Source organism: Echiichthys vipera (genome assembly GCF_963691815.1).
Source record: "Echiichthys vipera genome assembly, chromosome: 1".
NCBI lineage: Eukaryota > Metazoa > Chordata > Actinopteri > Perciformes > Trachinidae > Echiichthys > Echiichthys vipera.
The window spans coordinates 40,977,701-41,000,916 of NC_139826.1; the positions used below are offsets into that span (position 1 = coordinate 40,977,701).

The 23,216-nt window shown below is 42.8% G+C and overlaps 3 protein-coding genes across 3 annotated transcripts; all 3 read left to right on the plus strand.

The window, feature by feature from the left end:
• The first annotated feature begins 2,221 nt into the window (after nucleotides 1-2,221).
• Nucleotides 2,222-5,965, plus strand: LOC310964260 (C-type lectin PAL-like). Its single transcript, XM_083937319.1, has 6 exons — nucleotides 2,222-2,265; nucleotides 2,568-2,682; nucleotides 2,769-2,911; nucleotides 3,331-3,477; nucleotides 5,016-5,130; nucleotides 5,730-5,965. The coding sequence occupies exons 2-6, from the start codon at nucleotides 2,616-2,618 to the stop codon at nucleotides 5,795-5,797; spliced, it is 540 nt and encodes a 179-aa protein (XP_083793445.1). The 5' UTR covers nucleotides 2,222-2,265; nucleotides 2,568-2,615; the 3' UTR covers nucleotides 5,798-5,965.
• A 4,270-nt stretch (nucleotides 5,966-10,235) lies between these two features.
• On the plus strand, nucleotides 10,236-14,067 carry LOC310964978 (C-type lectin PAL-like). The gene is made up of 6 exons (XM_083938325.1): nucleotides 10,236-10,256; nucleotides 10,558-10,672; nucleotides 10,759-10,901; nucleotides 11,322-11,468; nucleotides 13,018-13,132; nucleotides 13,827-14,067. The coding sequence occupies exons 2-6, from the start codon at nucleotides 10,606-10,608 to the stop codon at nucleotides 13,892-13,894; spliced, it is 540 nt and encodes a 179-aa protein (XP_083794451.1). The 5' UTR covers nucleotides 10,236-10,256; nucleotides 10,558-10,605; the 3' UTR covers nucleotides 13,895-14,067.
• A 4,186-nt stretch (nucleotides 14,068-18,253) lies between these two features.
• LOC310947235 (C-type lectin PAL-like) lies at nucleotides 18,254-22,097 on the plus strand. The gene is made up of 6 exons (XM_083913999.1): nucleotides 18,254-18,289; nucleotides 18,592-18,706; nucleotides 18,793-18,935; nucleotides 19,360-19,506; nucleotides 21,053-21,167; nucleotides 21,863-22,097. Exons 2-6 carry the CDS (start codon nucleotides 18,640-18,642, stop codon nucleotides 21,928-21,930), a joined length of 540 nt encoding a protein of 179 aa, XP_083770125.1. The 5' UTR covers nucleotides 18,254-18,289; nucleotides 18,592-18,639; the 3' UTR covers nucleotides 21,931-22,097.
• The last annotated feature ends 1,119 nt before the right edge of the window (nucleotides 22,098-23,216 follow it).

A 23,216-nucleotide genomic window follows, 5' to 3' on the forward strand; every position in this document is an offset into this window, starting at 1 on the left:
CCGAGGCCCAGGTAGTGTGAATACAAATGGGCCTGGAGGGGGGGGAGGCAAGTACCCTAAAGCCTGGGGCGCGGTGCGGAAGGACAGTGTAAGTGCGCCCTTAGATTCCCTCACACAGTGTTTCACCTCCTGCTGGGCTGCCTTCATGGCCTCCCTGTACCTGCTCCTGAAGGCAGCCTTCTTCTTGTTGAGAACAGTCTTAACTTACCGCGTTACCCACGGCTTGTTATTATTATTGTTAACACCATTCTTCAACCTAGTCTACTGAAGTAACCGAGACTCGCATCTTAGAGATACAGCGACAATAATTATTAATCATGATCCTTATTTCATAGTTTAGTATATTTCAGGAAACGCTTTATTAGCTGACTATGTCCCTTTTTAATGGTGGTGCCCTAAAGAACCCTATGATCAACAAGACTCAATTTTATTGTTATCTTTGATAATTATTTCTGATAGCTAATATTAATTGATTAACCATAGATTTATTGAGGCTACTCAGTCTAATAATCGGATCGTGAGTCCGAATACCTACAACACGCATGCATACGCTGATGGCAGAGACTTCCATGCAAGGGGCCACCTGTTCATCAGGATCTAATCTGCCTCTTCAGATGCAGGTTCACACACCATGTGCCAAGCCTTCAGGAGGACTTCAACATGCAGACTGGAGGAGCCAGGATCATTATTATTCATGTCTTCTTCTAAGGATGATTCAGACCTGCCAAATACAAACACAAGTTAAAAGTGTTTGTCTTCTCTCTTTGATGTGGAAAGACTTCAGGGTAGGGAGGATACCTGCAGTGAACTAATTTCACGATGAGCGCTAACAGACAGATCAACAGTCTATTCTACAACCCCAATTCAGATGAAGTTGAGACATTCTGTGAAATCTACACTACTGTGCAAAAGTTTTCATGTGATCCCAGACGGACTGGATGATGTTGAGATCAGGGCTCTGTGGGGCCTCACCATCACTTCCAGGACTTCTTCTTCTTCTTTACGCTGAAGATAGTTCTTCATGACATTGGCTGTATGTTTGGGGTCGTCGTCCTGCTGCAGAAAAACATTGATGGTATTGAGGACACCATTAATCCTGACCAACTCTCCAACTACATTTGCAGAAATCAAACCCCAAACATTCAAGGAGCCTCCCCCATGCTTCACCGTTGCCTACAGACAGTATTATACCGCTCTCCAGCCTTTTGGTCATAAAATTTTCAGTCCAGAGACCCTGCTGCCATTTTCCTGTAAACCAGCTCCTATGTTTTCATGCATAGTTGAGTCACTTGGCCTTGTTTCCATGAGTACCACTTCTGGCCAGCCTACTGGGGACAGTACATGGGTTTACCTGGGTCCCACTGGTTTCTGTCAGGGGGGGCAAGTTCCCTAAAGCACAGGGCACATTAAGGATGGACAGTGTGAGTGCGCCCTAAATTTCCTTGGCCAACCACTCCCTCTACGACCCTCAACGATACCTGTTAGCAACTTAAAGCCCACCTCTCCCAGACAGTCCCTGGCTGGCTACGAACCTGACTTTAGCCGTGAGACGTGCTTGGGCACGGTACGGATGGACAGTGTGAGTGCGCCCTCATTGTTGATGCTCGGTGGAATTCTTTCCCATTCTTGTTTGATGTTCGACATCAGATACTCAACAGTCCGGGGTCTCTGTCGACATATTTTGCACTTCACAATGCAATCGTCTACCCAGCATGTTCTGGGTCTACCCTGGGGTATGTCACTTGTCTGACATGCCCTAAAGCCTCTAACATGCACCCTGATCAGATTCCTCAACCACCTGAACATGCAAAGACTCTGCTTTTGTTCAACAACAGACAAACTGTGTGAAATCATTGTAAATGTATTGACTAAGCTAAGGTTACTTAAACAAGTGTGTTCTCATCAGAGCTTTTGATACTTTACAGTAAGTCTCTGACTGACGGGGTCCCTCATTCAGGGAAGAAGTGGAAGATGATCTCTGTTCTCTGGGCTGCAGCACACAGGTCCTGTGTCTCAGTGTTGACTCGACTGAGTTGAGTTGAGGACACTTGTCTTGTTATTATTCTATTTTTTTTTAATTCATCCTGTCTTTGATCTGTGTTTGACTTGACTGAGTTGAGTTAAGGACAGTTATATCACGAGGTACTTCATTTAAATTTCATTCTGTGTTTGATCATTAAAATCCCAGGTATTCAGGGCATCAGCTCTGGATATTTAAGTGTCACCAACATCAGAATGATGAGGAACAAGACCAACACATCTGAGGTGAGTCCTCTCTGTTAACTGGAACTGTTTTGTGACTTTTGAGCATCAAACCTTTCATTTATAATTATGTCCTGTAATTACACATTTAAGTTGGCATTGGTGAGTATGAGTCGCAGGTTATTTTGATCATTAATTTTCTATAAAACACATAAATTGTGTGCAGGGCCTAGAATCATTTCAGGTATATTTAGCCTTAAAGGTTCAACTCTGAATCCAGGATCTTTCCCGTGTGTTGGCTCCTCTAAGTCCTGGATAATTAAATGTTGTGGTACATGTGTATAACTGGTCCTCTGTGTCATCAGGTGATATTCCAGTTGTTCTGTGCTGTGAGAGTCAGTGAGCCCTGAGCCATGCGTCCTGTTGTGGTGACTGCCATCCTTCTGGTGGTGCTGATGTTCATGTCGGAGTCTGCAGCCGGTAAGAACCAAAACACCACAAAATAATGTTCTGCACAGAAAACAGGAACATGAAACTGACATCTCTTCTTTGTGTCTGTGATTCAGAGAGTCTGGTTGAAATGTGTAGGGACAGATTACTGCCCATTCCATGTAAACGCAACCTCGGTGCGGGCTGGTTCCAGATGGGTAACGACCGCTGCGTGAAGGTGTTTCACGAAGCCCCACATTTGGCATATGAAGACGCAGAGGTGATAAAAACAAACACACAAACTACACACAGAATAGAATTGACCTCATCATGTTCAGACACTCACTTGCATCCTTAAAGTACAGCAAAACCTGTGAGGAAATATTTTATTTCACTATATCAGCATTTGAGAACTCTCATTTACATACTTTACTCTCATACAAGGACGGACACAAGGTGGAGCTTAAGTTTCCAGAGCAACAGCACATTTGTCATGTTTAGCTGTGCTGCTCCTCTGGAAGTAAGATAAACACTTAGTATTTTATAAATACAAGTATCCCATCATTACACCAAAGTCACAGTATTATCCAAACTTGCGCCCAAAGCACACCTTTTGCCACTGATAATGGCTTAAACACAACAGATTATAGAGCACTCGGTACTTTTAGCTTCAATTCTCCTTATATCTGTTGATTTCAGAGAAGCTGTAACACCTACATGAGTGGCAACAATAAAGGTCATCTGGTGTCAATGCACAGCATGCTTGAACTGAATCAAGTGGAATGCACCATGTACAGAGCCAATAAGGGAAAGGCTCATTACTGGGTTGGACTCTACCTGAAAAGGGTAAGCAGTGAATATGCATCTGTTGTATTGACCATGAAAGCAGAGATCCAAGCATGCAGGTGTTTAATCTTCTGGAGCTTTTGTAAAAGGTGGATGTAGAATGTCGCCATTCTTGAACATGAACCAGTGGAGCAGTATTAAAGGTTGAATATGGAAAATGAGCAGAACACAGCCATCTAGTGTTTCAAGATTGTTACAACAACAAAAAATAATTCCAGGTTGGTCAGACCCGGCCCAGTAGCCTAGAGGAGTCTAGAGTCTGTTTGAGCCTGTTTGAACCCGCCCCCCCCTGGAAAATCGCATCATAAAAACAAGTATTGCAGAGGAGGTTGACTAACAGTTAGTGTTAGCCGTTAGCGTTAGCCGTTCCAGCTAAGTGCAGATGAAAGTGATGTTAGCATCAAGGAGCAGCGTAGCCATGTGGGCGTGCGTTTGAATGGCGTTCCTCTCCTTTCTCTCAGTCCATGGAGTGAATGCTCGGCCTATAGTGACTCTGGTTGTTGCCCGTCTCCGCTCACTCAGCTGCTGGGACAAAGAACGCCCCCTTCACTGAGGCTCCCAAGCAGCTGCACGATTGGCTAACTCCATTTCACCCAGTGCCAGCCTACAGTAGCTGCACCAAACAACAGACAACCCTGGCAACCAGTAACGCCCAACGCTATTGGCTGCTACCATGGAAACATAATGAGACAGAAAGTCATTGTCGAATTTTAAAGATTAATTCAGACTAAATATATTTTTTGATGGAAAAGCAATTCTTCCATCCTGTACCCCTCAAAACGCCCCGTGGGTGTATTAATTTCTTTAAAATTTAGCTTTTAATAAAAATACTACATATTCAACCTTTAAGTAAAAGGTGGAAGTTATGTGCAAATTCTTCACATTCACAAATACATAAAAGGCATTAAGAGAAGGAACTCAACAAGAAAAACAACAACAAAACATAAACAAAAATGAATAAAATATAGAATACAATAAATATAGAACTATACAAAAGAATGGGGACTAAAATGCAAGTGTCAATATGTGAACAACGTACGAATTTTCTTCCGTATTTATTAGCAACTAAGTTGTAGTTTGTGTGTCAGTCCGACCCAGACTCAGGTGTGGAGTCTTCTGTCACTAAAATGATGAACTAGAAAACGTATCAGGATGCTAAAAGTGTAGTTAGCATCTGTTGTTGGTTAGCTGGTAACCGTGTGTTTCCTCTCTGTACTGACACGACGCTCTGAGCTCCAGGTTTCACCTTTCTTTGACGCTTTCGTGTCCAAGTCGTCCCCCCGTCAAATAATGTTTCACATATCAGACAACTGATGGTTTATGGATCAGTGACGCTCCAACTGAAGCTGTTGGAAACATTTGAATGTGAGATGTGAGTGCACAGACATCTCCTCCATCAGGGGACGACAACACCTCTCTGGTGATGAAGCTTGTGCAGATATGATGATAATTGGATGGTTAGCTGAAAAAACATTCATTATGAAAGACAACAAAGTCATTTTTCCACGGATAACCTCTGTTTCATTTTTCATTTTTAGCAAATTGGAAGCTTTGTTTGGACGGATGGAACTCGATATGATTTCTCCAGATGGGCTCGTGGCCAGCCAGACTACTTTCTGCTTAGGGAGTTATGTGTTGAGATGAACTACTGGGGTAAGTACATAAAAAAGCATGAGGGGAGGAAATGATTTTATATAAATTAATGAGGATTTTTTTTTCCCAAAGAATGTTTATCAAAACAGGACAAGGGAGTTTTCTTCAGGCAACAACACGATATGAAAAGGTTTAGGCAATTAAACTACATGATTAGATTCAGGCAAACACATGACGGTTAAGTTAGGCAACAAAACTACATGGTTATATTAAGGTATCTCAATACTTGGTTAGGTGTAAACAAAAACTACTTGGTTAGGTTTAGACAACAGAACCGCGTTGTTAGGTTTAGGCCAAACAGTTGGATAATTATTTAACAGGCCTGCAAATTCAATTCAATTCAATTCAATTATATTTTATTTATAGTGCCGAATCATAGCAAAAGATATCTCAGGACACGTTACAGAGTAGGTAAAGACCACACTCTACATTTTTACAGTTTACATTATTATAGAACAAAGCAGTCAGCACAGACTTATGATTCATAGCAAGTGAACAGTGTTTAAAGTTGACAAACACTCCTGAGAGACATCAGAACCATTAATCCTGAAATCTTTACTGTAACTGAATCTCATGTTTTTCCTTTTTGTGATTTCCAGCGTGGGGACTCTGGAACGATCGGCACTGTGGAGATCGTTTGCCCTACGTGTGTGCAATTAGAGTCTAGTCCAGAGTGAACATGGAGAGCTACAGATGGACCAGTCTGCTGCACCTGTAACCACAGGAGGCTCCTACATTTACTGAGATGGGGTGGCATTACATGACGCTACACAGTGGTTGAATTGTTCTGTTTAATCCTGAATCTCCTTAATCCAGCATCAATAAAAGCATCTAAAAAAACAGCAGAGTTTCCAGAACCTTCTTCATGTCTTGCTCGAACCATGTTTAAAGTTTACTGTAGCACCCTCTTGTGGTTGTTTTTTTTCAGTCCTCATATGAAGTCATTGTTTTAACAGATTAGAGATTTGGTGTTGTGTGAGCTGGCAAGTGCACCCCAGTAAATGATCAATACCTGCTTCATATCTTTAGCACCTTTAGAAAGTTTGGTCCCCACATGTTGGTATACAGACACGTGGTCCCCATTACAACAGAAAAACAATAATATGTATGTGCGTGTGTGTGTGTGTGTGTGTGTGTGTGCATGCATGTGCATTGCTTAATTTTGCTCACACATGCATATTGTAGCTAACTCAGTTTTCCGTAATATGACAAAATTTAAAAACGATCAAATATCGTAGAGAAGAAGTTCAGTTAAAACCATGATGCATAAAAACAACAACAAGTTCCAAAAAGGCTTCATTTTGTGTTCCTGGTTTACAGGGAGGGAGGGAACTGTAAACAAACTGCATTCAGTTAATTATGTATGCAATGTTTTTCTCTTTCAATCACAGAAAAAAAATACATACGGTTTTTTAACACTAACAACAGATTTGAAAGTATTTCCAAAACTCCAGAAGACTCTAAGATGTTTTCTCCACAATGAAAAATGGCGCTGTGGCGCATTAGCATATAATAAATCCAATGTTTTATTGTCTCTGGAAGGGCAGTCAACAGACTGATGGAAAGTATTTAAGGTGCTGTGTAATGAGGCATGATTAAAATCACCTGTTATAATCATGAACGCACCTGAATAGACTTAGACTCAGACTTCTCTTTATTGATCCTTTGGGACGAACTCCTGCAAGGAAACTGAGTTTCCAGCAGGTTACAAAAACACAAGGGAGGTATAAAAAAAATACAGTATAGGATAACCAATAAACTCTGAGCTAAGTAAATACAGAAAGTTGCAGAACAGAAGCTCCAACGTCTTCATCCGGTGTGACGTTAGTGCCACCGGTCAGGAGTCATTCAGCTCGCTGGGCCTGTTCTTCTTGGGAACCAGAACGATGCAGGATGTCTTCCAGAGGGCACTCTCCCCAGTTGCAGGCTGAGGTTGAAGATCCGTTGTAGTGGTTGCCCAAGTTCTGCAGCGCAGGTCTTCGGTAGTCTCAGACACACTTTATCCGGGCCTGCTGCTTTCATAGGCCGGAGCTTCTTCAGCTGTCCTCTGACCGGGTCTCTGGTGATGTGAGGCGGGGATTGTGTTGAGGCGAAGGAGGAGGAGGGGGTTTTGTTGTGGTGTCGAGGGGGAGGTGTGTAGAGGGAAGAAGGAGAGATGGCTGCAGTGAGGGTAGGGGTGGGGGGGACAAGGGCTGGTTAAACCTTTTGAAGGAGTCATTCAGACCGTTCGCCGTCTCCATTGTCCCCCCTGTAGCTCTGGTCTTTGTGTTGTGACCTGTGATGGTGCTCACACCTTCCCAGACCTCCCTCATGTTGTTCTCCCTCAGCTTCTGCTTCACCTTTCTCCTGTAGCTGTCCTAAGGGCGCACTCACACTGTCCTTCCGCACCGGGCCAAAACAGGTTTTTCGGCTAAAGCCTAGTGCGTTTGACCAGTTTGCGTGCACCCGCTCCGCGCAAAGCTGCAGCCAGCTGGCCATCCACGGGCCGTTTGAGAGAGGTGGGCTTTTGTAAAGCGCGTTTGCACATGTACGAGCACGAGCGTGCATATGTGTACGAGCACGAGCACGAGGCCTACGGCGGTTCTGATGTCATTTATGTGCGCCTGTTGGGACGTAGAAAAAAGAAGGAGGGACCATGCGTGGACATTTCAAACAATGGCGGTGAAAGGTTCACGTTGGTGTGATGCGGAGGTGGAGTGTTTACTGCAGATTTGGTCGATGAAAAGATTCCAAAACAGTCGACAAGACGCACAAAAACTCCGAGGTCTACGGAAAGATCTGGAAACAAAGCCACGCATCGCCATGACGTCATCAATGCGTGTGACGTGTTACGGCATGATGACATATAGGCAGCAAGAAGCATTAGCCGAGGCCCAGGTAGTGTGAATACAAATGGGCCTGGAGGGGGGGGAGGCAAGTACCCTAAAGCCTGGGGCGCGGTGCGGAAGGACAGTGTAAGTGCGCCCTTAGATTCCCTCACACAGTGTTTCACCTCCTGCTGGGCTGCCTTCATGGCCTCCCTGTACCTGCTCCTGAAGGCAGCCTTCTTCTTGTTGAGAACAGTCTTAACTTACCGCGTTACCCACGGCTTGTTATTATTATTGTTAACACCATTCTTCAACCTAGTCTACTGAAGTAACCGAGACTCGCATCTTAGAGATACAGCGACAATAATTATTAATCATGATCCTTATTTCATAGTTTAGTATATTTCAGGAAACGCTTTATTAGCTGACTATGTCCCTTTTTAATGGTGGTGCCCTAAAGAACCCTATGATCAACAAGACTCAATTTTATTGTTATCTTTGATAATTATTTCTGATAGCTAATATTAATTGATTAACCATAGATTTATTGAGGCTACTCAGTCTAATAATCGGATCCTGAGTCCTAATACCTACAACACGCATGCATACGCTGATGGCAGAGACTACCATGCAAGGGGCCACCTGTTCATCAGGATCTAATCTGCCTCTTCAGATGCAGGTTCACACACCATGTGCCAAGCCTTCAGGAGGACTTCAACATGCAGACTGGAGGAGCCAGGATCATTATTATTCATTTCTTCTTCTAAGGATGATTCAGACCTGCCGAATACAAACACAAGTTAAAAGTGTCTGTCTTCTCTCTTTGATGTGGAAAGACTTCAGGGTAGGGAGGATACCTGCAGTGAACTAATTTCACGATGAGCGCTAACAGACAGATCAACAGTCTATTCTACAACCCCAATTCAGATGAAGTTGGGACATTCTGTGAAATCTACACTACTGTGCAAAAGTTTTCATGTGATCCCAGACGGACTGGATGATGTTGAGATCAGGGCTCTGTGGGGCCTCACCATCACTTCCAGGACTTCTTCTTCTTCTTTACGCTGAAGATAGTTCTTCATGACATTGGCTGTATGTTTGGGGTCGTCGTCCTGCTGCAGAAAAACATTGATGGTATTGAGGACACCATTAATCCTGACCAACTCTCCAACTACATTTGCAGAAATCAAACCCCAAACATTCAAGGAGCCTCCCCCATGCTTCGCTGTTGCCTGCAGACAGTATCATACCGCTCTCCAGCCCTTTGGTCATCACATTTTCAGTCCAGAGACCCTGCTGCCATTTTCCTGTAAACCAGCTCCTATGTTTTCATGCATAGTTGAGTCACTTGGCCTTGTTTCCATGAGTACCACTTCTGGCCAGCCTACTGGGGACAGTACATGGGTGTACCTGGGTCCCACTGGTTTCTGTCAGGGGGGGCAAGTTCCCTAAAGCACAGGGCACATTAAGGATGGACAGTGTGAGTGCGCCCTAAGTTCCCTTGGCCGACCACTCCCTCTACGACCCTCAATGATACCTGTTAGCAACTTAAAGCCCACCTCTCCCAGACAGTCCGTGGCTGGCTACGAACTAGACTTTAGCCGTGAGACGTGCTTGGGCACGGTACGGATGGACAGTGTGAGTGCGCCCTCATTGTTGATGCTCTGTGAAATTCTTTCCCATTCTTGTTTGATGTTCGACATCAGATACTCAACAGTCCGGGGTCTCTGTCGACATATTTTGCAATTCACAATGCAATTGTCTACCCAGCATGTTCTGGGTCTACCCTGGGGTATGTCACTTGTCTGACATGCCCTAAAGCCTCTAACATGCACCCTGATCAGATTCCTGAACCACCTGGACATGCAAAGACTCAACTTGTGTTCGACAACAGAAAAACTGTGTGAAATCATTGTAAATGTATTGACTAAGCTAAGGTTACTTTAACAAGTGTGTTCTCATCAGAGCATTTGATACTTTACAGTAAATCTCTTACTGACGGGGTCCCTCATTCAGGGAAGAAGTGGAAGATGATCTCTGTCCTCTGGGCTGCAGCACACAGGTCCTGTGTCTCAGTGTTGACTCGACTGAGTTGAGTTGAGGACACTTGTCTTGTTATTATTCTATTTTTTTTTAATTCATCCTGTCTTTGATCTGTGTTTGACTTGACTGAGTTGAGTTAAGGACAGTTATATCACGAGGTACTTCATTTAAATTTCATTCTGTGTTTGATCATTAAAATCCCAGGTATTCAGGGCATCAGTTTGGATATTTAAGTGTCACCAACATCAGACGATCAACAAGACCCGCACATCTGAGGTGAGTCCTCTCTGTTAACTGGAACTGTTTTGTGACTTTTGAGCATCAAACCTTTAATTGATAATTATGTCCTGTAACACACATTTAAGTTGGCATTGGTGAGTATGTGTTGCAGGTTATTTTGATCATTAATTTTCTATAAAACACATAAATTGTGTGCAGGGCCTAGAATCATTTCAGGTATATTTAGCCTTAAAGCTTCAACTCTGAATCCAGGATCTTTCCCGTGTGTTGGCTTCTCTAAGTCCTGGATAATTAAATGTTGTGGTACATGTGTATAACTGGTCCTCTGTGTCATCAGGTGATATTCCAGTTGTTCTGTGCTGTGAGAGTCAGTGAGCCCTGAGCCATGCGTCCTGTTGTGGTGACTGCCATCCTTCTGGTGGTGCTGATGTTCATGTCGGAGTCTGCAGCCGGTAAGAACCAAAACATCCCAAAATAATGTTCTGCACAGAAAACAGGAACATGAAACTGACATCTCTTCTTTGTGTCTGTGAAACAGAGAGTCTGGTTGAAATGTGTAGGGACAGATTACTGCCCATTGCATGTAAACGCAACCTCGGTGCGGGCTGGTTCCAGATGGGTAACGACCGCTGTGTGAAGGTGTTTCACGAAGCCCCACATTTGGCATATGAAGACGCAGAGGTGATAAAAACAAACACACAAACTACACACAGAATAGAATTGACCTCATCATGTTCAGACACTCACTTGCGTCCTTAAAGTACAGCAAAACCTGTTAGGAAATATTTTTATATTACTATATCAGCATTTGAGAACTCTCATTTACATACTTTACTCTCATACAAGGACGGACACAAGGTGGAGCTTAAGTTTCCAGAGCAACAGCACATTTGTCATGTTTGGCTGTGCTGCTTCTCTAGAAGTAAGATAAACACTTGGTATTTTATAAATACAAGTATCCCATCATTACACCAAAGTCACCATATTATCCAAACTTGCGCCCAAAGCACACCTTTTGCCACTGATAATGGCTTAAACACAACAGATTATAGAGCATTCGGTACTTTTAGCTTCAATTCTCCTTATTTCTGTTGATTTCAGAGAAGCTGTAACACCTACATGAGTGGCAACAATAAAGGTCATCTGGTGTCAATGCACAGCATGCTTGAACTGAATCAAGTGGAATGCACCATGTACAGAGCCAATAAGGGAAAGGCTCATTACTGGGTTGGACTCTACCTGAAAAGGGTAAGCAGTGAATGTGCATCTGTTGTATTGACCATGAAAGCAGAGATCCAAGCATGCAGGTGTTTAATCTTCTGGAGCTTTTGTAAAAGGTGGATGTAGAATGTCGCCATTCTTGAACATGAACCAGTGGAGCAGTATTAAAGGTTGAATATGGAAAATGAGCAGAACACCGCCATCTAGTGTTTCAAGATTGTCGTCACAACAACAAAAAATAATTCCAGGTTGGTCAGACCCGGCCCAGTAGCCTAGAGGAGTCTAGAGTCTGTTTGAGCCTGTTTCAACCCGTCCCCCCCTGGAAAATCGCATCATAAAAACAAGTATTGCAGAGGAGGTTGACTAACAGTTAGCGTTAGCCGTTAGCGTTAGCCGTTCCATCTAAGTGCAGATAAAAGTGATGTTAGCATCAAGGAGCAGCGTAGCCATGTGGGCGTGCGTTTGAATGGCGTTCCTCTCCTTTCTCTCAGTCCATGGAGTGAATGCTCGGCCTATAGTGACTCTGGTTGTTGCCCGTCTCCGCTCACTCAGCTGCTGGGACAAAGAACGCCCCCTTCACTGAGGCTCCCAAGCAGCTGCAGGATTGGCTAACTCCATTTCACCCAGTGCCAGCCTACAGTAGCTGCACCAAACAACAGACAACCCTGGCAACCAGTAACGCCCAACGCTATTGGCTGCTACCATGGAAACATAATGAGACAGAAAGTCATTGTCGAATTTTAAAGATTAATTCAGACTAAATATATTTTTTGATGGAAAAGCAATTCTTCCATCCTGTACCCCTCAAAACGCCCCGTGGGTGTATTAATTTCTTTAAAATTTAGCTTTTAATAAAAATACTACATATTCAACCTTTAAGTAAAAGGTGGAAGTTATGTGCAAATGCTTCACATTCACAAATACATAAAAGGCATTAAGAGAAGGAACTCAACAAGAAAAACAACAACAAAACATAAACAAAAATGAATAAAATGCATAAATATAGAATACAATAAATATAGAACTATACAAAAGAATGGAGACTAAAATGCAAGTGTCAATATGTGAACAACGTACGAATGTTCTTCCGTATTTATTAGCAACTAAGTTGTAGTTTGTGTGTCAGTCCATCCCAGACTCAGGTGTGGAGTCTTCTGTCACTAAAATGATGAACTAGAAAACGTATCAGGATGCTAAAAGTGTAGTTAGCATCTGTTGTTGGTTAGCTGGTAACCGTGTGTTTCCTCTCTGTACTGACATGACGCTCTGAGCTCCAGGTTTCACCTTTCTTTGACGCTTTCGTGTCCAAGTCGTCCCCCGGTCCAATAATGTTTCACATATCAGACAACTGATGGTTTATGGATCAGTGACGCTCCAACTGAAGCTGTTGGAAACATTTGAATGTGAGATGTGAGTGCACAGACATCTCCTCCATCAGGGGACGACAACACCTCTCTGGTGATGAAGCTTGTGCAGATATGATGATAATTGGATGGTTAGCTGAAAAAACATTCATTATGAAAGACAACAAAGTCATTTTTCCACGGATAACCTCTGTTTCATTTTTCATTTTTAGCAAATTGGAAGCTTTGTTTGGACGGATGGAACTCGATATGATTTCTCCAGATGGGCTCGTGGCCAGCCAGACTACTTTCTGCTTAGGGAGTTATGCGTTGAGATGAACTACTGGGGTAAGTACATAAAAAAGCATGAGGGGAGGAAATGATTTTATATAAATTAATGAGGATTTTTGTACCTCAGACAGGATAAATCAGTATTAAAATGTTTATAATCCCAAAGAATGTTTATCAAAACAGGACGAGGGAGTTTTCTTTAGGCAACAGCACGATATGAAAAGGTTTCGGCAATTAAACTACATGATTAGATTCAGGCAAACACATGACGGTTAAGTTAGGCAACAAAACTACATGGTTATATTAAGGTATCTCAATACTTGATGGTTAGGTTTAGATACACAAACTAATTAGTTATGTTTAGACATCCAAACTGCATGAATAGGGTTACATAACAAAACTACTTGGTTAGGTTTAGACAACAGAACCGCGTTGTTAGGTTTAGGCCAAACAGTTGGATAATTATTTAACAGGCCTGCAAATTCAATTCAATTCAATTCAATTATATTTTATTTATAGTGCCGAATCATAGCAAAAGATATCTCAGGACCGATACAGAGTAGGTAAAGACCACACTCTACATTTTTACAGTTTACATTATTATAGAACAAAGCAGTCAGCACAGACTTATGATTCATAGCAAGTTAACAGTGTTTAAAGTTGACAAACACTCCTGAGAGACATCAGAACCATTAATCCTAAAATCTTCACTGTGACTGAATCTCATGATTTTCCTTTTTGTGTTTTCCAGCGTGGGGACTCTGGAACGATCGGCACTGTGGAGATCGTTTGCCCTACGTGTGTGCAATTAGAGTCTAGTCCAGAGTGAACATGGAGAGCTACAGATGGACCAGTCTGCTGCACCTGTAACCACAGGAGGCTTCTACATTTACTGAGATGGGGTGGCATTACATGACGCTACACAGTGGTTGAATTGTTCTGTTTAACCCTGAATCTCCTTAATCAAGCATCAATAAAAGCATCTAAAAAAACAGCAGAGTTTCCAGAACCTTCGTCATGTCTTGATTGAACCATGTTCAAAGTTTACTGTAGCACCCTCTTGTGGCGGTTTTTTTCAGTCCTCATATGAAGTCATTGTTTTAACAGATTAGAGATTTGGAGTTGTGTGAGCTGGCAAGTGCACCCCAGTAAATGATAAATACCTGCTTCATATCTGTAGCACCTTTAGAAAGTTTGGTCCCCACATGTTGGTAGAAAGACACGTGGTCCCCATCACAACAGAAAAACAATAATATATGTGTGTGTGTGCGTGTGTGTGTGTGTGTGTGTGTGTGCATGCATGTGCATTGCTTAATTTTGCTCACACATGCATATTGTAGCTAACTCAGTTTTCCGTAATATGACAAAATTTAAAAACGATCAAATATCGTAGAGAAGAAGTTCAGTTAAAACCATGATGCATAAAAACAACAACAAGTTGCAAAAAGGCTTCATTTTGTGTTCCTGGTTTACAGGGAGGGAGGGAACTGTAAACAAACTGCATTCAGTTAATTATGTATGCAATGTTTTTCTCTTTCAATCACAGAAAAAAAATACATACGGTTTTTTAACACTAACAACAGATTTGAAAGTATTTCCAAAACTCCAGAAGACTCTAAGATGTTTTCTCCACAATGAAAAATGGCGCTGTGGCGCATTAGCATATAATAAATCCAATGTTTTATTGTCTCTGGAAGGGCAGTCAACAGACTGATGGAAAGTATTTAAGGTGCTGTGTAATGAGGCATGATTAAAATCACCTGTTATAATCATGAACGCACCTGAATAGACTTAGACTCAGACTTCTCTTTATTGATCCTTTGGGACGAACTCCTGCAAGGAAACTGAGTTTCCAGCAGGTTACAAAAACACAAGGGAGGTATAAAAAAAATACAGTATAGGATAACCAATAAACTCTGAGCTAAGTAAATACAGAAAGTTGCAGAACAGAAGCTCCAACGTCTTCATCCGGTGTGACGTTAGTGCCACCGGTCAGAAGTCATTCAGCTCGCTGGGCCTGTTCTTCTTGGGAACCAGAACGATGCAGGATGTCTTCCAGAGGGCACTCTCCCCAGTTGCAGGCTGAGGTTGAAGATCCGTTGTAGTGGTTGCCCAAGTTCTGCAGCGCAGGTCTTCGGTAGTCTCAGACACACTTTATCCGGGCCTGCTGCTTTCATAGGCCGGAGCTTCTTCAGCTGTCCTCTGACCTGGTCTCTGGTGATGTGAGGCGGGGATTGTGTTGAGGCGAAGGAGGAGGAGGGGGTTTTGTTGTGGTGTCGGGGGGGAGGTGTGTAGAGGGAAGAAGGAGAGATGGCTGCAGTGAGGGTAGGGGTGGGGGGGACAAGGGCTGGTTAAACCTTTTGAAGGAGTCATTCAGACCGTTCGCCGTCTCCATTGTCCCCCCTGTAGCTCTGGTCTTTGTGTTGTGACCTGTGATGGTGCTCACACCTTCCCAGACCTCCCTCATGTTGTTCTCCCTCAGCTTCTGCTTCACCTTTCTCCTGTAGCTGTCCTAAGGGCGCACTCACACTGTCCTTCCGCACCGGGCCAAAACAGGTTTTTCGGCTTAAGCCTAGTGCGTTTGACCAGTTTGCGTGCACCCGCTCCGTGCATAACTGCGGCCAGCTGGCCGTCCACGGCTCGACTGAGAGAGGTGGGCTTTTGTAGAGCGCGTTTGCACATGTACGAGCACGAGCGTGCATATGTGTACGAGCACGAGCACGAAGCCTACGGCGGTTCTGATGTCATTGGTGTGATGCGGAGGTGGAGTGTTTACTGCAGATTTGGTCGATGAAAAGATTCAAAAACAGTCCACAAGACGCACAAAAACTCCGAGGTCTACGGAAAGATCTGGAAACAAAGCCACGCATCGCCATGACGTCATCAATGCGTGTGACGTGTTACGGCGTGATGACGTATAGGCAGCAAGAAGCATTCTCCGAGGCCCAGGTAGTGTGAATACAAATGGGCCTGGAGGGGGGGGAGGCAAGTACCCTAAAGCCTGGGGCGCGGTGCGGAAGGACAGTGTAAGTGCGCCCTTAGATTCCCTCACACAGTGTTTCACCTCCTGCTGGGCTGCCTTCATGGCCTCCCTGTACCTGCTCCTGAAGGCAGCCTTCTTCTTGTTGAGAACAGTCTTAACTTACCGCGTTACCCACGGCTTGTTATTATTATTGTTAACACCATTCTTCAACCTAGTCTACTGAAGTAACCGAGACTCGCATCTTAGAGATACAGCGACAATAATTATTAATCATGATCCTTATTTCATAGTTTAGTATATTTCAGGAAACGCTTTATTAGCTGACTATGTCCCTTTTTAATGGTGGTGCCCTAAAGAACCCTATGATCAACAAGACTCAATTTTATTGTTATCTTTGATAATTATTTCTGATAGCTAATATTAATTGATTAACCATAGATTTATTGAGGCTACTCAGTCTAATAATCGGATCCTGAGTCCTAATACCTACAACACGCATGCATACGCTGATGGCAGAGACTACCATGCAAGGGGCCACCTGTTCATCAGGATCTAATCTGCCTCTTCAGATGCAGGTTCACACACCATGTGCCAAGCCTTCAGGAGGACTTCAACATGCAGACTGGAGGAGCCAGGATCATTATTATTCATGTCTTCTTCTAAGGATGATTCAGACCTGCCGAATACAAACACAAGTTAAAAGTGTTTGTCTCCTCTCTTTGATGTGGAAAGACTTCAGGGTAGGGAGGATACCTGCAGTGAACTAATTTCACGATGAGCGCTAACAGACAGATCAACAGTCTATTCTACAACCCCAATTCAGATGAAGTTGAGACATTCTGTGAAATCTACACTACTGTGCAAAAGTTTTCATGTGATCCCAGACGGACTGGATGATGTTGAGATCAGGGCTCTGTGGGGCCTCACCATCACTTCCAGGACTTCTTCTTCTTCTTTACGCTGAAGATAGTTCTTCATGACATTGGCTGTATGTTTGGGGTCGTCGTCCTGCTGCAGAAAAACATTGATGGTATTGAGGACACCATTAATCCTGACCCACTCTCCAACTACATTTGCAGAAATGAAACCCCAAACATTCAAGGAGCCTCCCCCATGCTTCGCTGTTGCCTGCAGACAGTATCATACCGCTCTCCAGCCCTTTGGTCATCAAATTTTCAGTCCAGAGACCCTGCTGCCATTTTCCTGTAAACCAGCTCCTATGTTTTCATGCATAGTTGAGTCACTTGGCCTTGTTTCCATGAGTACCACTTCTGGCCAGCCTACTGGGGACAGTACATGGGTGTACCTGGGTCCCACTGGTTTCTGTCAGGGGGGGCAAGTTCCCTAAAGCACGAGGCACATTAAGGATGGACAGTGTGAGTGCGCCCTAAGTTCCCTTGGCCAACCACTCCCTCTACGACCCTCAATGATACCTGTTAGCAACTTAAAGCCCACCTCTCTCAATCGGTCTGTGGCTGGCTACGAACCAGACTTTAGCCGTGAGACGTGCTTGGGCACGGTACGGATGGACAGTGTGAGTGCGCCCTCATTGTTGATGCTTTGTCGGTGGAATTCTTTCCCATTCTTGCTTGATGTTCGACTTCAGTGACTCAACAGTCCGGGGTCTCTGTCGACATATTTTGCACTTCACAATGTGCCAAACCTTGTCAATTGTCTACCCAGCATGTTCTGGGTCTACCCTGGGGTATGTCACTTGTCTGACATGCCCTAGAGCCTCTAACATGCACCCTCATCAGATTCCTGAACCACCTGAACATGCAAAGACTCTGCTTTTGTTCTACAACAGACAAACTGTGAAATTATTGTAAATGTATTGACTAAGCTAAGGTTACTTTAACAAGTGTGTTCTCAATAGAGTCTTTATAAATTATTAGTGAAATTCTCACTGACGGGGTCCCTCATTCAGGGAAGAAGTGGAAGATGATCTCTGTTCTCTGGGCTGCAGCACACAGGTCCTGTGTCTCAGTGTTGACTCGACTGAGTTGAGTTGAGGACACTTGTCTTGTTATTATTCTATTTTTTTTTAATTCATCCTGTCTTTGATCTGTGTTTGACTTGACTGAGTTGAGTTAAGGACACTTATATGACGAGGTACTTCATCTAAATTTCATTCTGTGTTTGATCATTAAAATCCCAGGTATTCAGGGCATCAGCTCTGGATATTTAAGTGTCACCAACATCAGACGATCAACAAGACCAACACATCTGAGGTGAGTCCTCTCTGTTAACTGGAACTGTTTTGTGACTTTTGAGCATCAAACCTTTCATTCATAATTATGTCCTGTAATTACACATTTAAGTTGGCATTGGTGAGTATGTGTTGCAGGTTATTTTGATCATTAATTTTCTATAAAACACATAAATTGTGTGCAGGGCCTAGAATCATTTCAGGTATATTTAGCCTTAAAGCTTCAACTCTGAATCAAGGATCTTTCTCGTCTGTTGGCTCCTCTAAGTCCTGGATAATTAAATGTTGTGGTACATGTGTATAACTGGTCCTCTGTGTCATCAGGTGATATTCCAGTTGTTCTGTGCTGTGAGAGTCAGTGAGCCCTGAGCCATGCGTCCTGTTGTGGTGACTGCCATCCTTCTGGTGGTGCTGATGTTCATGTCGGAGTCTGCAGCCGGTAAGAACCAAAACATCCCAAAATAATGTTCTGCACAGAAAACAGGAACATGAAACTGACATCTCTTCTTTGTGTCTGTGAAACAGAGAGTCTGGTTGAAATGTGTAGGGACAGATTAAAGCCCATTGCATGTAAACGCAACCTCGGTGCGGGCTGGTTCCAGATGGGTAACGACCGCTGTGTGAAGGTGTTTCACGAAGCCCCACATTTGGCATATGAAGACGCAGAGGTGATAAAAACAAACACACAAACTACACAAAGAATAGAATTGACCTCATCATGTTCAGACACTCACTTGCGTCCTTAAAGTACAGCAAAACCTGTTAGGAAATATTTTTATATTACTATATCAGCATTTGAGAACTCTCATTTACATACTTCACTCTCATACAAGGACGGACACAAGGTGGAGCTTAAGTTTCCAGAGCAACAGCACATTTGTCATGTTTGACTGTGCTGCTCTTCTGGAAGTAAGATAAACACCTAGTATTTTATAAATACAAGTATCCCATCATTACACCAAAGTTAATCACCATATTATCCAAACTTGCGCCCAAAGCACACATTTTGCCACTGATAATGGCTAAAACACAACAGATTGTAGAGCACTCGGTACTTTTAGCTTCAATTCTCCTTATTTCTGTTGATTTCAGAGAAGCTGTAACACCTACATGAGTGGCAACAATAAAGGTCATCTGGTGTCAATGCACAGCATGCTTGAACTGAATCAAGTGGAATGCACCATGTACAGAGCCAATAAGGGAAAGGCTCATTACTGGGTTGGACTCTACCTGAAAAGGGTAAGCAGTGAATGTGCATCTGTTGTATTGACCATGAAAGCAGAGATCCAAGCATGCAGGTGTTTAATCTTCTGGAGCTTTTGTAAAAGGTGGATGTAGAATGTCGCCATTCTTGAACATGAACCAGTGGAGCAGTATTAAAGGTTGAATATGGAAAATGAGCAGAACACAGCCATCTAGTGTTTCAAGATTGTTACAACAACAAAAAATAATTCCAGGTTGGTCAGACCCGGCCCAGTAGCCTAGAGGAGTCTAGAGTCTGTTTGAGCCTGTTTGAACCCGCCCCCCCCTGGAAAATCGCATCATAAAAACAAGTATTGCAGAGGAGGTTGACTAACAGTTAGTGTTAGCCGTTAGCGTTAGCCGTTCCAGCTAAGTGCAGATGAAAGTGATGTTAGCATCAAGGAGCAGCGTAGCCATGTGGGCGTGCGTTTGAATGGCGTTCCTCTCCTTTCTCTCAGTCCATGGAGTGAATGCTCGGCCTATAGTGACTCTGGTTGTTGCCCGTCTCCGCTCACTCAGCTGCTGGGACAAAGAACGCCCCCTTCACTGAGGCTCCCAAGCAGCTGCAGGATTGGCTAACTCCATTTCACCCAGTGCCAGCCTACAGTAGCTGCACCAAACAACAGACAACCCTGGCAACCAGTAACGCCCAACGCTATTGGCTGCTACCATGGAAACATAATGAGACAGAAAGTCATTGTCGAATTTTAAAGATTAATTCAGACTAAATATATTTTTTGATGGAAAAGCAATTCTTCCATCCTGTACCCCTCAAAACGCCCCGTGGGTGAATTAATTTCTTTATAATTTAGCTTTTAATAAAAATACTACATATTCAACCTTTAAGTAAAAGGTGGAAGTTATGTGCAAATGCTTCACATTCACAAATACATAAAAGGCATTAAGAGAAGGAACTCAACAAGAAAAACAACAACAAAACATAAACAAAAATGAATAAAATGCATAAATATAGAATACAATAAATATAGAACTATACAAAAGAATGGAGACTAAAATGCAAGTGTCAATATGTGAACAACGTACGAATGTTCTTCCGTATTTATTAGCAACTAAGTTGTAGTTTGTGTGTCAGTCAGACCCAGACTCAGGTGTGGAGTCTTCTGTCACTAAAATGATGAACTAGAAAACGTATCAGGATGCTAAAAGTGTAGTTAGCATCTGTTGTTGGTTAGCTGGTAACCGTGTGTTTCCTCTCTGTACTGACACGACGCTCTGAGCTCCAGGTTTCACCTTTCTTTGGCGCTTTCGTGTCCAAGTCGTCCCCCGGTCCAATAATGTTTCACATATCAGACAACTGATGGTTTATGGATCAGTGACGCTCCAACTGAAGCTGTTGGAAACATTTGAATGTGAGATGTGAGTGCACAGACATCTCCTCCATCAGGGGACGACAACACCTCTCTGGTGATGAAGCTTGTGCAGATATGATGATAATTGGATGGTTAGCTGAAAAAACATTCATTATGAAAGACAACAAAGTCATTTTTCCACGGATAACCTCTGTTTCATTTTTCATTTTTAGCAAATTGGAAGCTTTGTTTGGACGGATGGAACTCGATATGATTTCTCCAGATGGGCTCGTGGCCAGCCAGACTACTTTCTGCTTAGGGAGTTATGTGTTGAGATGAACTACTGGGGTAAGTACATAAAAAAGCATGAGGGGAGGAAATGATTTTATATAAATTAATGAGGATTTTTGTACCTCAGACAGGATAAATCAGTATTAAAATGTTTATAATCCCAAAGAATGTTTATCAAAACAGGACGAGGGAGTTTTCTTTAGGCAACAACACGATATGAAAAGGTTTAGGCAATTAAACTACATGATTAGATTCAGGCAAACACATGACGGTTAAGTTAGGCAACAAAACTACATGGTTATATTAAGGTATCTCAATACTTGATGGTTAGGTTTAGATACACAAACTAATTAGTTATGTTTAGACATCCAAACTGCATGAATAGGGTTACATAACAAAACTACTTGGTTAGGTTTAGACAACAGAACCGCGTTGTTAGGTTTAGGCCAAACAGTTGGATAATTATTTAACAGGCCTGCAAATTCAATTCAATTCAATTCAATTATATTTTATTTATAGTGCCGAATCATAGCAAAAGATATCTCAGGACACGTTACAGAGCAGGTAAAGACCACACTCTACATTTTTACAGTTTACATTATTATAGAACAAAGCAGTCAGCACAGACTTATGATTCATAGCAAGTTAACAGTGTTTAAAGTTGACAAACACTCCTGAGAGACATCAGAACCATTAATCCTAAAATATTCACTGTGACTGAATCTCATGATTTTCCTTTTTGTGTTTTCCAGCGTGGGGACTCTGGAACGATCGGCACTGTGGAGATCGTTTGCCCTACGTGTGTGCAATTAGAGTCTAGTCCAGAGTGAACATGGAGAGCTACAGATGGACCAGTCTGCTGCACCTGTAACCACAGGAGGCTTCTACATTTACTGAGATGGGGTGGCATTACATGACGCTACACAGTGGTTGAAATGTTCTGTTTAACCCTGAATCTCCTTAATCAAGCATCAATAAAAGCATCTAAAAAAACAGCAGAGTTTCCAGAACCTTCTTCATGTCTTGATTGAACCATGTTCAAAGTTTACTGTAGCACCCTCTTGTGGCGTTTTTTGTCAGTTCTCATATGAAGACATTGTTTTAACAATTTAGAGATTTGGAGTTGTGTGAGCTGGCAAGTGGACCCCAGTAAATGATAAATACCTGTTTCATATCTTTAGCACCTTTAGAAAGTTTGGTCCCCACATGTTGGAATACAGACACGTGGTCCCCATTACAACAGAAAAACAATAATATGTATGTGCGTGTGTGTGTGTGTGTGTGTGTGTGTGTGTGCATTGCTTAATTCTGCTCACACATGCATATTGTAGCTAACTCAGTTTTCCGTAATATGACAACATTTATAAACGATCAAATATCGTAGAGAAGAAGTTCAGTTGAAACCATGATGCATAAAAACAACAAGTTCCAAAAAGGCTTCATTTTGTGTTCCTGGTTTACAGGGAGGGAGGGAACTGTATACAAACTGCATTCAGTTAATTATGTATGTAATGTTTTTCTATTTCAATCACAGAAAACAAAATACATACGGTTGTTTGACACTAACGACAGATTTGAAGGTATTTCCAAAACACCAGAAGACTCTAAGACATTTGCTGCACAATGAAAATGATTTAAAACTGTTGTTTAAACCTAGATTTTTCAATTCTGTTGCTGTTGTGACACAAGGACCAGCACAGAAACAGAATAAAGCATGTGTATAAATAAATGGTCTAACTGTAGTGCAAATGTAAACATACAATATCAGTTGCAATGGACAGATTCAAAGAAAAACATAAGGTGTTTGCGACCGATGGAGAGGTGTTGTATAGGAGATCGAGCGTGCGCACGTGCACGAGCACCAGCACGAGGCCTACGGCGGTTCTGAGGTCATTTCCTGTGCGCCTGTTGGGACGTAGAAAAAAGAAGGAGGGACCATGCGCGGACATTTCAAACAATGGCGGTGAAAGGTTCACGTTGGTGTGATGCGGAGGTGGAGTGTTTACTGCAGATTTGGTCGATGAAAAGATTCAAAAACAGTCGACAAGACGCACAAAAACTCTGAGGTCTACGGAAAGATCTGGAAACAAAGCCACGCATCGCCAT